Raw genomic sequence first — 15,442 nt, forward strand, 5'->3', positions numbered from 1 at the left:
ACATAATGCTATGGTTTCTAGAAAATACAGCCATCACCACTCAGAGTTCTGGGAGAACACTAAGGATCAGAAACTGCTCTGGCATCAAAGATGCAGATAGCTTTATAGGTTCTTATATATAAAGAGAAAGCTATGCAAAACTTATTTGCACACTAATTTAACTGTTCTGTTTGCAAAGGATTCTTCCTTGGCTACCCGTCAGTCCTCTCATTGGAGGACTTGTGTCACATCCAAGAGGAGATACTTAAAAATTATTAACAATTAGTAATATGGCTGATACTAGCTTAGGAATTAGAAACTGAAAGGATCTGATAAAAGGGGACACCATCAGACTACGTATTACTGTAGGCATCCTCACATGGGATAAATTTAACAGGAGAGGGTTGAGTTGAATATGGATTTTACCATCCTCCACCCTTCTTTTTTTTTTTTTAATATGCACCTGGCTCTAAAAGAATTTGCCACTTCATTTCCAGGACATAACTTTTCTTTAAGACCTAAGATAAATACATACCCTGTCAAATGTAGGAGGATACGTAGCTGCAAACTCCAGCTGTCGGATGGTGACTTCATTCACTGGGACCTTGTTCTTCTTCATGTCCTGAAGGATGTTTATGAGATAAGTATAGTCCAGCTTCTTCACAGCTGCATTGATGAGGGTGCTGTAGATGTGGATGTTGGGGATCATCCTGCATTTCTGAAACAGCCACAGATATTAAATAAGCAATCTCCACCAGGGCTTATTGAGGCTAGCAGTACAGAGCATTCTGATGTGTTCCCAAGGGTTAGATTTGAAGGAAGTATGGATTAAGTCAATCTGTCAATTATGTCACCTGTTGAGATCTCAGGTCAGAGAGAACCAGTGTGTCAGAAGCTTATACAAAGACATCAAGTTGTGCTACTGTTCCTTGAAATAAATACGGGGCCACTCGTAGTAAGCTCGAAAACCGTCGAACACTCGAAGGGAATTCTTGCTGGTGGGGTAATTCCTAGAACAGGCCCATGGCTATTTTCTGGAGGCACCAAGTAGACCAGCCCTTCAGAGAAAAAGGCAATTTTTGACTTTGTACACAAATGCAGCCATGGTGATACGCTCAGGGTGCATGCATGTATGTGTGTGTGTTTGAATGAAATGGGTAGTAAAGGGATTTGTGTCTTTTCTCTTGGGAAATTTGGGTTCCATGAATATTCTCAGTTATGGCTTCTCGTAGAGCCAAGATGGTGGAATAAGGAAGGAAGTCACCTGAACTCTTCCAAATGCACCTCCAAACAACTATAAGTCAGTGTCTCAAAATAAATTCTGGAGTGGCAGAACCAACAAAAGGATGGGGTGAAACAATCTTGCAGCCCAAGACAACTTAGGAGGTTGGCAGGAAAAGTTGTGTCTCACTGGTGTAAAAGGGGAGCCCAGCCCAGTGCAGGCACCTATCCGGGCAAGCCACCAGCCAAGCCCTAAGCCCTGGTGAGACCCTGTGGCCCCTGGCCCCTAATGCTGCCCAGCAGTGAGATGCCCAAAGGACTATACAACTGTGCATACCCTTTGATCCAGTAGTACCACTACTTGGTGTGTATCCAAGAGAGATCCAAAAAAGGGGGGAAAGTCTTATTTGTGCAAAAATATTTACAGTAGCTCTTTTTGTGGTGGCAAAGAATTGGAAATTGAGGAGATGTCCATCAACTGAGGAGTGGCTGAACAAGCTGTGGTGTATGACTGTAATGGAATATTATTGTGTTATAAGAAATGGTGAGCAGGATGATTTCAGAAAAACCTGGGAAGACTTAAATGAATTGATGCAAAGTGAAATGAACAGAACCAGGAGAACGCAGTAAGCAGTAACAGCAACGCTTATGATGATCAACTGTGAATGACTTAGCTATTCTCAGCAATGCAATGATCCAAGATAATTCCAAATTATGAAAAATACTATCCACTTCTAAAGAAGTAACTGATGGAATCTGAATGCAGATCAAAGCATACTATTTTTCACTGTTTTTGGGGGGGAGGGGTGGGGGGGTGTCTGTTTTCTTTCACAACATGATTAATATGTAAATGTTTTGCATCACTGCACATGTATAACCACTATCAAATTGATGACTGTCTCAGGGTGGGAAGGAAGAGAGAAAATTTAAAACTCAAAATTAAAAACAAAACGTTAAACATTTTTACATATAATTGGGAAAAATAATAAAATATTACTAAAAAAGAAAAGAAAAGAAAAATATTCCTGGTTATGCCTATCTGGAGTAGTGAGAGATCAGGGTAATACAACCACCAGGGAATAGGTGGGGACAGGATGAGTGAGATAAGTTGTCTCCAGGCCTGGCTATATTCTGTAAGCCTGATGCACCCACTTAAGAACTCCTTCCTTCTTTAAGGGTGTTGCCTCCCTAGTGAGAACTTTATTACCAAATGGTCATCCTCAAGCAACTAACCAAGCCTTTGTTTAAGAAACTAATGAAATTCCACCTCTTCCATCGAATAATAATGTACCCTGACAAATGAGAGGTGAGGACTACTCTTTCTAAACTGGAAACAATGCATAATGCAATGGAGAGACAACGTGGTGTAGGTGAAAGTGTGCTGGATTTACAGTCAGAGGACCTGGGGTATGAATGTGAGCCGGGCCACTTAACTAGCTGTATGATTTCGGACAAGGTCTTCAGTTTCCTCATCTGTAAAATGAGGGCATTGGACCAGATAATCTCCAAAGTCTCTTCAAGCTTTAAATCTATGCTCTCATGATCCATTTATAACCTCAGCCTGAAATAATATGTTACAATTTTCTAATTTCATAGAATAGGGACTAGACTTATGAATTCACTGATGGAATGAACTTTTTATATGAGGAAGTCCCAATTCAGGGTAGCATCTTCTCTATATCTTACTGTCTTATGGCAGGGGTTTTTAACCTGGAGTCTACAGACTTGCAAGGAGTCTGTGGATAGATTTCAGAAGGGAGTCCACAAACTTGGGGGGGGGGGGAATTATACATTTTTCTTTCAATGTAACTGGTTTACTTTTAATCCTATGAATTTTACTTTATGCATTTAAAAGCATTATTTTGAGAAGGGTAGGCTTCAGCAGACTGCCAAAGGGGGTCATGATATAAAAAAAGGTTAAGGACACCTGTCTTAGAGGGTTACTTAGAGCACAGAGAGGTTAAGTGACTTGTCTGAGTTCATATAATCAGGACACATCAGAGATGAGACTTGCAAGCATGCCTTCCTGGCTCTAAGGACAGTATGCTCCCAATTTCACTGCTGCATTAATATTACTATCATTTCACAAATATGGCACTTTAAGGGTGTGCAAAGGTATTTTCCTAGAATAACCTCGTGTGTTTCTCAAAGTTATCAGAGAATGTAAACGTCTAGAAGAACTGAGCAACTTTCTTTACAGTGCCGACCATACAACTACATGAAAATTTAAAGGAGGGTTACTTTAATACTTTGTTACTTTAACACACTGTTAAAGAGTCATCATGGAGGTCTGTTTACCTTCATGTCTTCAAGCAGCTGCAATCCATGTATTTTCCCGACGCAGCCTATAGCCAAGTTACAAAATGTCTGCATGTTAGGGATGATTCCTCTCTTTGCCAAGATGGGAAGCAGCTTCTGAAAGGACAGACACTGATGCCGTTAAGTATTTCCTGAGCACCACTGTATAAAGTGCACTCTGCTAGGGACTCGGGAGAGAAAAGGTAAGGTATGCTTGAGGACTTTACAATCTAAGTCACTCGGTGGAGTTGTTTCACTCACAACTGTCAAAGCTTCAAAGAAACCAATGCCCACTAGTTTACTGAAATGAGGTCAACTTAAGGGGGATGAATTTTGTTCTTTCTTATGTTGAGGATCCTCCTAAAGTAAGAAAGGCCTAAAGCAGGGATGGGGCCTTGAGGCCTTCTAGGTCCTCGGGTATCCAAGTTTTACAGAACAAATCCTTTTATTAAGGGGGTATGTTCTGTGAAGTTTGGATTCAGTCAAAGGGCTGCACTTGAGGGCCTAGAGGGCCACATGTGGCCTCAAGTTCCCCAATCCTGGCCTAAATGATAGACAAAGGTCTCAAGAAGGCTGTGACAGCTTGCTGGTTCCTAACCAATTCCTAGAGCGACAGGACAACATCTGGGAAGAGAGATGAGAAGCATGTAAAGGTGGTGGCGAAAGAGGAAGAGATCTGTTACTCAGCAATGAAAAGAAACCTTTCTGAACAGACCCAGATCTATTAGGGAGTGATCAAATCTTGGGGGAGATAAGGAAAAAGGAAGGGGATTTTAGGTGGGACCCTGGAACTGGATTTCTCACCCCTTAATGCATTTTAGTGTCTCCTAAAATGAAAAGAGGTACCAGAGCTTACCTTTGCCCCTTGCAGGTCCCCTAATTTGCTCTTCTTCCTCACCAACGTGTTGAAAAATGTAACATCAGCTTCCACTTGGTGCTCGTCAAGAACAGCCAACAGTGCAGACTCTGATGGACTGTCTGATTTGACGATCTCAGCCAACAGTGTCAGAGTTTTGATGTTAGGTGCTAGGTGGTCCTCCTTCATCTTCCTCAGGAAGCCATCCATGTCACCCATTAAAGCCAACCTGTCAGCTGGAGTAGCAACAGCCCCCAAAGAAACCACATTTGGGTGAGAGGCCCTCCGATCCAGCAAGCTTAGCACAGGGCAAATGGGTTCTGAAAGCTGGGCAATATGAGCTTTCACGGGCTCCGGCCTACTCAGACTTTGGTTTAGTACTAGCAGGGAATCAGCAGGTTTGGAATCAGGTCGTCCTTTGCCATCTTCCAGCTCAGGCTGGACCTCACTGGTCTCTCTGGCTTTCTGGAGAGCTGGAGGATCCTGGGCCTCCCTGGAAGTTGGCTGGAATAGCTGCCTCTCCAGTGAGTCCACATTCAGCTTGGCCAAGGTGGCCTTCTGTTCCTGTATTTTCTTCCCTAGGTGCCAACTGTTTACCTTCAACTGGAGCAGGGCTGGCTTCTTTTCAGTCCTCAGAAGCAAGTCTGAAGCCACTACAGGGTCCCCGAGGTCACAGTCCCGTGCTGCACACAGCATCAGATTGTAACTGTGAACATCTGGCTTGATCTCCATTTTCAACATCTGTCTCCAAACCTGTGAAAAGTGACATTTCTTTTTGTTTCCTCTGAATAACTTCCAAGACTATCAGCTCCAGTGGCTGGGTCAGCTGAGAATAGAAACTCGGACAAGAATGTTTCCTGGAGGGTGACGCTGGCTTCAGATCTCTGGTTGTTGATGCTACTGAGGCAAGGAATATCTCCGAGTGTCCAGTCTTGGGAAGGTGACCTCTGTCCCTAACCTCACCTAGGATCGTGCCCAGGGGATTGAGGCAGGAGAGGGAGCCACACCAGCACAGCTGACTGATACGTCCCTGATCCCCTGTGGCAATATTTACTGACATATTACGGTCACTGGCTCACAACTGAACAATGTTCACGAGAAGGTGGATTTGGGGAAAAATGTGCCTTTACTTTCAAACTGCCCAGGAGCCTTTTCAGATAGGCATTTTTATGGGCAAGAAAAACAAAGGGCCTTCTACACACCAGTCTCTCTCTGCTGCTCTGCAACCTCATCTCTCACCCAGCACCAGCACATTCTTTACCACTTCTCATAAAGCTCAAATATCTTTCTCCCAGCACCTTGAAAGGGCTTGTCTATTTCCCAAAGACCTTGTACTCACAACACTCAGAAAGAGAGGTACAGACCTGCAAGGCATATCTGAAGCCTGTCTTCTTGTCTTGTATGCAGCCCATGAGCAGGAAATTGAAAGTCTCTTGGGTGATGGCATGACCTTTGAGTACAACTTCCTAAAGCAGGGGAGAAATCTGTGATTTTTTTGAATCTGAAGAAGTCATAAGCCCTTAGAAGGCAGCGTCTGTGTCTAATTATTTATACAATGCCCAGTATAATGCTATGGTGACTTCTAGGTAATTCAGCACTCATCGATCCAAGGAAAAGAAAATTAACTCTCTAATCCTTAGAAGGTTAATCTCATATCTCCATTTGTGAAGTGGTTAAATGTTTTTCCCCCGGATGCGTGGACACACATCCACGTCACTAAGGTCTGTCTGAAACTCGCGTGCTTGCTTATGTGTTCCCAGAGGGAGAGGCTATCACATATTATCATGACCATAAAGAAGCTATATCCAGGTAACTGCAAACAAGTCATCTAACTACTCTGGACCTCAGTTTCCTTATTTGTAAAATGTTAGGATAGAACGAGGAGGCTGCTAAGGTTACTTCCACTCTAAATGTATGCTCTTAGAAAGTTCCACATGAAGGACACACAGGCCAGCTGTCCAGAATATTACTTCCTTTCATTTTATTCCCACTAAACCACCTCTTCCAGAATTCTTGAGATGCTCAGCAGCCTAAGAGGGCCAGGAGCCACTGAATAAGTCTGTTTGGCATATAAGGTGATATAAGCTGGGGTTATCCTGCTCACTGTCTCCCTTTCAACATACCTTCATTCATGGTGGTTCATTCTTCCAAAGTGAAGAAGCCTAGACTCTTGAATATACAACAGCACCTTAACCTTCACAGTGTTTCTTCAAGTAATTACTAAGAGGCCTCTTAAGTACACAGGTGTCTGGGTTCAAAGCCCCACTGGCATAGCTGAGTGAGGAGGGGCGATGGAGGACCCCATCCATGAGGCAGAGCAAAAGTGGGCAATGGATGTACCAGCCAGAAAACAGCTGAAGTGTTGAGGAGACAAACAGTAAGAAACACGGCTGCTTCCCATCAAGTATCTTGCCTCTTGATCTGATACCAATCTCTTGGCCTGCCTCTCTGGTCCTTCAGCTGCTGGTCTCACCCATCAGGTTTTAATGTGCTGAAGAAACCCTGGGTCTGCCTGTGTCTGGCCTTGTGATTAAGTTGCCTGGATCCTGATTCCCCATCCTGTCCTTTTCTTTCCCCAGAAGGGAACTGTACCTCTTCAGCCCTGCTGATTGCCCTAATCACCTAGCACAGTCAGCCCTCTGGTAGGAAAGGGCAGTGTTGTATGATCCCCTACCTGTAGCTGACAATGGCAGTGGAGAGCTCTGAGCTTGTAGTCAGAGAGACCTGAGACACCCACAAGCTGTGTGTGACCTTGGGCAAGTCATTTGCCTACTCTCAGTTTCAGGTTCCTCATCTGTCTGGATCTATGATCCTATGATCATACTTCAAGGCCCTGAAGAGGGAGCTGCAGAACTGCAGTCACAATTGGCTCAGATCTTTAAGAAAGCGGCTGCTTTTTGAGGTGTCTGTACTCTTCGGGAAGGAAACTGCTTCCCCAGGTGGCAGGGGGAGCTTGTGGCCTTCGCTGGATTTTCCCTATACCCTTTTACTGAACAGGCAGTGGACTTCCTAGGGTTCCTGGCCTATTATAAGATGTTTATGGACACCCCCCCCCCCATAGCCTGGGGTGAAGATGGCTTTTGTGTTGTCTTGAGGTCACCCAGGCTGATGGGCAGATAGTATTCAACTGAAACTTAAAACGTTTCTGTGTCATTACATTATTATGATAGTTAGGCTGCCCTGCTGCCCACTGAGGAATTCCCTCATCACAAGACAGTCTGGCTTCTGTCTCACCCTTTTAAATTCTGGCCTTCTGAAGAAATTGCCCTGGCTTGGTTTTCTGGCTCATATTTACTTGGAATCTGATTTTGGATTTTGCCCCTCTCTCCAGAAGGAGGGTTGCCACCTCCTCAGTGTTGGTGACTGCCTTAAATCACACACTTGACGACCTTGGGCAGGCCGGGTATACTAAGAGTATCAATGTCAGGTCTCTCTCTCTCTCTCTTTTAAAAAATTTAAAATGTTATTTATTAACAGTCCAAAACCCTTTTTGATCTCACTAAAAATGATTATAAGTAATATTTCCAGTGAGAGGGATGTGACTGAGCACTTTTCATCATTTTTCAAAATGTGGGGCTCAATACCTGCATTATCACTTTCTACCTATGTTTAAAAAAAAAGAGTCAGAGGCCAATCCTATCTTTAGTTCTCTCCCCCTGCCACATGCATGGTAAAGCAAAACAAATTCCTATGTCGTTTCTCAAGTGGCTGCACAGATCCAGGACTTCTGACTGACTTTTTCACCATGCCCCTGGGTCCGGTATCAGGCTTTTACACTGATTTTTGTGCATTGTCTTCTCCTGTTTAATTGTAAGCTCCTGGAGGGCAAGGGCTGTCTTTCTTTTTTCCTATTTGTATTCCTAGGACACAGTACAGTGCCTGGCACAGTTCTGAAGGCTGGCCTATCCTAACACTACCAACAAGGAAGGAGACTCTGGTATGAACTCTACCTGGGGGCTGCAGAAGCACTGGGGACTTTTGAATACTCCTGAAACTCTTCAGAACCATTCTTGATCCCAAAAGTGAAAACGTAAATCTGTGCCTTCATGAATATCCAATCAACCCTAATGACATGAATTTGGCTCCAGAGAAGATACAGAATCAACTCTGGCTCTGAAGTGCCATGACATCTGCCGACCTAAGCTGAGAATCTCGTTTCTACTTACATGGGGAGGAAAAATGTGGGAGATGGGGAGGCCAACAACATTTCCTGAACACCTGCTTGTATAAGTAGCACCATGTTAGGCAACCATAGGGCAGAGGAGTTGAATAAAAATTTTAAAAACCAATTTCTACCTTGAAGACCTCAAAGCACATCCTGGTATCAGCACAGAGGGCTGTAGCTTTCAGTAGCGCATGATAGGATTTCAAGTTCAGTTGGATGTTTTTGGCCCGCAGCTGTTGCTGAAGCTTTAGGGCACTCTGTAGGGCAGAGTCCTTCCATGGTGATTCAGCACAGGCATTAAATAGGGCTGTATAAGGCTTCCGTGGGCTCCAGACCCCGTTTCTTCATCTATCATGAATAAAAGAAAGCCAGAGTTGATTACCTCCCCTGAACAGGACCAGAAAGCTTCCCATCAGAAACCATCTATAAGCCCCAATGCAAGAAGGGTGAAAAGACATAATGATGAGAAGCCTCGTTAAGATCAGTAACTAGAGGTGAGAACTGGGGCTCAAGGCATGATCTCCCTAAGGAACAGGGCATGTCCTGGGCATGGCTTGAGAATCTGATTTCTCAGCCTGTCCCTGATCCAGCTCAGCTGGCGCTGAAAGCCTTTCCGGGAATGGCTCTCCAAGGGAGCCCTGGATTTTGTTGAATGTACTACAGATCGTATGGAATTTACACTTCCAAATGCACAAGCAACTCTTCCATTTTTCCTGAAGTGGGCAATGGCAAAGAATACTATGCCACGAGGAAAAAGAGTTTGTCAGCCACGATGTCCCAGGCAGCAACCAGCCAAAGCTATTTCAAAAAATTAGCGATACATTTTAAAAAATAATTTTGATTGATATATTTTGTGTTTATGTCACCTAAATTTCCCCCTTGGTTCCTCTCTTCCCTGGGAGCTATCCCATAGAACAAAGAATTTTTTTAAGCCTTGGGGAAGCCTTCCACAACCCCTCTTAATTCCAGTGCTTTCCCTCTGTTAATTATTTCCTATTTATCCTGTATATAGCTTGCTTTGTATATATATCGGTTTGTATATTAGCTTCTCCATTAAATTGTAAGCTCCTTGAGGGCAGTGACTGTCTTTTGCCTCTTCTTGTATTTATGGCACTTAGCACAGTGCCTGGCACATAGTAGGTACTTAATAAATGTTTATTGATAGATTAATTTTAATAGAAAGAAGAAAAGAAAAAAAAGAGAGGGGAAAAAATCACATAAACAATCAATATGTTGAAAAAAATCTGATATTCCCACCTCTGCAGAGGAAGGAGAGTGGGAGTGGGAGGGAGAGAAGATACCTTTTCCTTCCTTTTTCCTGGAGCCACCAAGGCCATTTTTTGCCTCTCATATGTGGCAAGTTTAAGATTAGCTAGACCCCTGCATGACCATCGGCATGGACATATGTGTTTGTGTGTGCGTGTAGAGATATATATATGTATGTGTATATATATATATATATATATACACATATATATGTATATTTATTGAGTTATATATGAGTTTCCTCATCTGTACAATGGGGATAACAATACTAGTACTATCCACCTCACAGCGTTGTAGTAGGGACAGTGCTTTGCCAACCCTAAAACACAACATAAGCCACGAGCTTACCGTTCTCAGCCCAGTGTTTCTTGCTGTCTCTCAAATACTGAGAGAACTGAAAGTCTCCCCTAAACCAAAGCTGAGTGGCTGTGCATGTCTGTCTGTGTTAGCCTTACTTGTTCAAAAGACTCCTTCTCTCCCCTCCCCAGATACTCACATCGTTGTAGAGCCTAAAGGCTTTCTTCAGATAGCCTACCCGACCACAGCCTCCAATCAGCACTGTATAGTTACATTCAATGGGCTGGAGACGTTCCTCCTTCAGCATCTGCCTCTCGAACAGATCCAGGGCCTCGGCCAACTGTGGGCACCACCAGGAAAGGAGAAACATGGGAAAGGGTGTTTAGGCCTGGTTTAACACACACACACACACACATACATATATGATATGACTATAATATCAGTTGCTATTAATTATTAAGTAATGATTAATTAATATTATACATGAGTGTGTGTATATATACACATACACACAGGGTCTAGAGCAGAGGTAACCTTTTTTGTATCATGACCCATATCAAGGGAAGTCTAGTAAAGTATATGGACCCTTTCTCAGAAAAATGCTTTTAAAAAAAATTTATCTAGAATGTTCCTCTTTGCCATTTTTTATTTTTTAAAAAATTATTTAATTAGTATTGTTTCCCCCAATTACATGTAAAAACAATTTTTACCATTTGTTTTTTAAATTTTGAGTTCCAGATTCTCTCCCTCTCCTCACTGAGAAGGCAAGCAATTTGATACAGGTTATACATGTATAGTCACACAAAACATATTTCCATATTAGTCATGTTGCAAAAGACAAAAAAAACCCTAAGAAAAATAAAGAAACTTTAAAAAGTATGCTTCGATCTGTATTCAGACTCCAGTTCTTTCTTTGGGGATGGATAGCATTTTTCATTCTAAGTCCTTCAGTGTTGTCTTAGATCTTGCATTGTTGAAAGTAGCTAAGTCATTCACAGCTGATCATCTTACAATATTGCTGTTACCGTGTACAATGTTCTTCTGGTTCTACTCATTTCACTTTGCATCAGTTCATGTAAATCTTTCCAGGTTTTGCAGAAGAATGTTTTTAAATGCATCAAATAAAATACATCAGATTACAAATGAAAGCAGTTATATTGAAATATACTTATCAAAATATTTTTTAAAAAACCAAGTTCATTAACCTTAGGTTAAGAAGCTCTGGTCTAGAATACAAAAGTATTTTCTCTGGGGTAGGGAGGGAGGTAGTAAAGGGAAGAAATGTCCCTAAGAAGCCTCCACTGCTACACCAATAACCATTCTGGGGTTCCCATCATCTGCTTGGCCCTCCACTGTCAGCAAATAAGAAAAAAGGACAGATATCACAACAGCTTTGTGCCGGCCCAATCCAGAAGGCCCCCCTCACTCTAACTCCACGTCCTACACACACTCATTCCATGATGTGTGCTTACTTGGTCACCTGGATTAACACCCCTGTGATTTCCCCTAGTAGCCTCATTTCTTCCTTTTTCAGCGCCCCGTACTCTTCTGAGTCTCAGCTGTCCTCGCCTGAGAGGAAGGGAGGCAAGGACAATTTACTGATGAGGGTCTTCTCCTGAAAAAGCAGCTCTTGTTTTTTCCACATTGGGCTGCTCCACATCTGTTAGGCTGTACCATGTTTTCAATCCTTTTGCCTTTATATTTTCTTCTCCCCCTACTCACCTTGTACAACACGGACACTTTCTCTCTTTTCACTGGTTCCCTCTCACATAATATTTAAAAGCCAAGGTTTTTTCTTTATACCTGACCACCCCTTTAACTCTTCACTTGTTCTTCTCTGTCTGCTAATTGTATTCTTCCCTTCTCCTGTGGCTGAATTCAGCCTATGGGGAAGTCCAGCAACTGCTCCTAGAGTCCACGTGCCTGTTCTTGCCCCAGGTTAGACACACTAAAGCTTGTGAGGCAACAGAAACCTCTGGCTTCTGGTGGCTACATTCCAGAGCCCTCTTTCAAACAAATTTTGGTCAATGAATATTTATTGAGTGCCAACTACATTGGAGGTATTATGTCCTGGCAGATAAGGCTCAGTCTCTGCCTCTAGAGAGCTCACTCACTCTAGCTGGGGAGATAACACATAAATAAATAGAGAAAAAAGAGCTAACAATTTGTCAAGTGCCAAATGAGGACTCTGCTAAGTGCTAGACCAGTTCATAAAGGAGAAGAAACAGGTGTGGATCGAAGGAGTCAGAGAAGGCTTCTCAGGAGCCCAGTTCTAATGCCAGCTCTTGGAAGCCTTCCCTGTTCTCATAGCACAGGGGCTCTTAGCATAAAGAAGGCTCAGGTCAGGGTCAGGGGACCGCTGGCTCACTAAGAAACCCATGCCTCCCTCCTCAGAAGAATGTTCTCAAATGCATAAAATACACAAGACGATGAAGGAAACCAATAATATTGAAACACACATCAAAATACAGTAAAGGAAAAAAAAACCAAGTTTATGGACCTTGTTATGGATAGAAATGATTTTTCTTCCTTTGAACTGCCAGAGTACTGTAGGGCAGTACTTAAGTACAACTGAGGTAGTTAGACAGCAGTGGAAAGAACTCTGAGCCTAGACTCAGGAAGACCTGAGTTTAAATGCAGCCTCAGATACTTACTAGTTGTATGACCCTGGGCAAGTCACTTAACCTGTCTGTCTCAGCTTCCTCAGCTATAAAATGGAGATAATAACAACACTTACGTCACAATGGCTTCGTTGTGAGGATCAAATGAGACATAATTTGTAAAATGCTTAGCACAGTGCCTGGTACACTGTAGGCTCTATATAGATATTTATCCCCTCTCTAACCCTCCCATAGTGCCTGGCACACAGTAGGGACTGAAATGCTTGTAGTATTATATTGGATTTGCATACAAATCCCAGCCCCCATAAAAACAGTAAGCTTTGTGGGGGCAAAGACTGAATCTTGTTTCTCCTTGCATCCTTCTCAATGCCTAGCACAGGGCCTTGCCCAAAATAGCTATTCAATAAGTATGCTGAATGAATGAATGAATGAATGAATGAATGAATAGGTAAGACTTGAAGGATGGCTCTAGGAGGGCAGGGGCTGTTTTATTTTGGTCTACCCAGGGCTGCCTGGTACACAGTTGATACCCAAAATGTTTGTTGAATTAAACTGAAGAAGGCAAAGGGGATGCCATGTAAGGATGGGGTCTTGGTGTGTTTAGGGTTCAGTGGGTAAACCAATCTGACTGGAGGGGAAGATTCATATAGAGTGGTGGGAACCAGAGTTCTGAAAGTGTGACGTGTCTGTCTTTGACATCCGAGACACAGTTTTCATAGGCACTAACCAGAAGCTAGGGGACTCACCTTGTCCTCCTTTATCAGCCTCTTGCATTGATAGAAATACCAATGAGGGGTGTTCCGCCGACCCTTCCAACGCTTCTGCGGTATCTCTTCATCTTCATTCTCATATTCTTGCAGCCTTAAGTTGTGAAAGTCTGCTGTGGTTTTATGGAACACTTTTCTGGATGAATATTTGTCAGATAGGGTCCCAAAGTCTTCCTCTTCCTTCCCATCTGTGTCTAGCTGGGACATAGAAGATGATTCACTGAGCTCTGCAGAGCTGCTATTTACTTTTTTCTGGGTCCAGTCATTTGAATTGAGTTTGGGAAGGGAAGAACTGAATAGTCTCAGCATCCCATAATGCTGCTTCCATCCCAGGCATCCAAGCAGCTGCCACGTTCCCCTCTGAAATGCCCTCTTTCCTTGACCTACCCTTCTAGTTCCACTGGGGCCTACCCATGGATTACAGTGTCTAAGGGCAAATGATCTTGCCAGAGATGGGCTAGAGAACAGCTGAATGATTTTCATGTCTCCTCTTGCTGTTGTCTACCATGGATTTTTCACTGATCCAGTCTGGGTCCTGGAGTTAATTCAAATTTAAGGGAAAAAAAAAGTAAGCAACTGCCAAACATAGTCAAATAAGGTTTTTATGTGAATTATTTTATATGAATTTATATGAATTATATGAATTAGCCTATAGTGGAAATAATATTGATCCTGGATGCTAGACCTGAGTTAGAAGCCTGGAAGTGGCCATGCCACTTCCTAAAATGGCATGGAACTGGATAAATCAGTTCACTTCTCTGAGACTCAGTTTTCTCACCTATAAAATGGGAATAAAACTTGCATTACTCTAGAGGATGGCTGTGAGGAAAGCCTCTTAAAAAGTATTATATAAATTCATCCCCTCTCAGACTACTGGCACCTCTTTTTTTTTGGTGTGGGGGGAGGGAGCACAATTCCAGGCTCATTCTTCCCCCGATTGCTCACGGCCAAAGAAATCCCCTGGGGTGGGAGGGAAATAAAGCTCTAAGGTCTTCCTCACTTCTCTCCAACAAAAACGTAAAGTGTCAAAGTGCGCTGCTGGTGGCCCCCATCCTAGCTGTGAGAATAGATGTGTATATAAAAGTGAGAGCTTTAGGGATCCTAACCCTCTCATTTTACAGATGAGAAAACTGAGACCCAGGGAAATGACTTGTCCAAGGGTAGTAGTAATTGGCTAAGCCAAGGATTTGAACTTGAGTCCCCTGACTCCAAAGCTAATGTTCACCCCATTCAAATTCAGAGTGGGATAGGAGCCAATGCCAGAAAAATCTAATTTTCAGGACTTCTAAGCCTTCTGAAGTCTGAACAACCTAAGGCGAGTTTCGTCACCCCCAGGAAGCTGGAATAGGTATTACCTTCGAGATGCAGTGGAAAGAACACTGGCTTTAGGGTTAGGTAGATATCAGGCCCGGGAGGCTTCCACTTGCTACCTGCTGATGTTTGACATGTCCGGTCTTTCCGGGCCTCAGTTTCCCTATCTGTAAAATGGGGTGGGTCAGCCATCCCGGCTCATCCAAGACTTATTTTTACAGATGGAGGTGCCGGGGCTCAGGGGGTGCAGAGATACCTCCACGTCACTAAGAGAATAACTTGACAGAGGCGGGATTCGAACCCAGTCCCCCAAGCCTCCTCTCCGGCGGCACTCACCCTGCAGTCCCCCCGATCCGCCTGCCCTTCGCGCGCGAGGCGCAGGCGCAGATGCGCTCCGGGAGCCCCCAGGGAAGCCTCACCGGCACGCGGTCCCCTCCGCCGCCGCCGGCTGTCGGAAGGAAGCCCGGGGAGAACGCGAGCGAGCGAAGCAGCGTGACAGCGTACGTCAGAGCCCGCGAGGCTGCCCGCCCCCGTGATCGGCACCTGATAGGTCCACATCGGGCTCCCTAAGCCACGCCTACCTCTCCTCCAGCGCGCGATTGGTCGCCGATGGTACGGGGTCGGAGGTCGCGCTCCCGGCATCCCGCGGGGGCGGGGCGGG

General features: G+C 43.9%; 1 protein-coding gene across 1 annotated transcript in view; it reads right to left on the reverse strand.

Annotated features, from left to right (window-relative positions):
• PTCD1 (pentatricopeptide repeat domain 1) overlaps positions 1 to 15,276 on the reverse strand; it is a 17,714-nt gene extending 2,438 nt beyond the window's left edge. Inside the window, 9 exon segments of the mRNA XM_021008536.2 lie at positions 515 to 697; positions 3,499 to 3,615; positions 4,355 to 5,107; positions 5,719 to 5,820; positions 8,651 to 8,834; positions 8,836 to 8,867; positions 10,282 to 10,422; positions 13,450 to 14,005; positions 15,118 to 15,276. Coding sequence (XP_020864195.1) covers positions 515 to 697; positions 3,499 to 3,615; positions 4,355 to 5,107; positions 5,719 to 5,820; positions 8,651 to 8,834; positions 8,836 to 8,867; positions 10,282 to 10,422; positions 13,450 to 13,953 — 2,016 coding nt within the window. The 5' untranslated portion in view covers positions 13,954 to 14,005; positions 15,118 to 15,276.
• Positions 15,277 to 15,442: the final 166 nt, after the last annotated feature.

Source organism: Phascolarctos cinereus, unplaced genomic scaffold, assembly GCF_003287225.1.
Source record: "Phascolarctos cinereus isolate Bilbo 61053 unplaced genomic scaffold, phaCin_HiC Scaffold_4;HRSCAF=312, whole genome shotgun sequence".
Classification (NCBI taxonomy): domain Eukaryota; kingdom Metazoa; phylum Chordata; class Mammalia; order Diprotodontia; family Phascolarctidae; genus Phascolarctos; species Phascolarctos cinereus.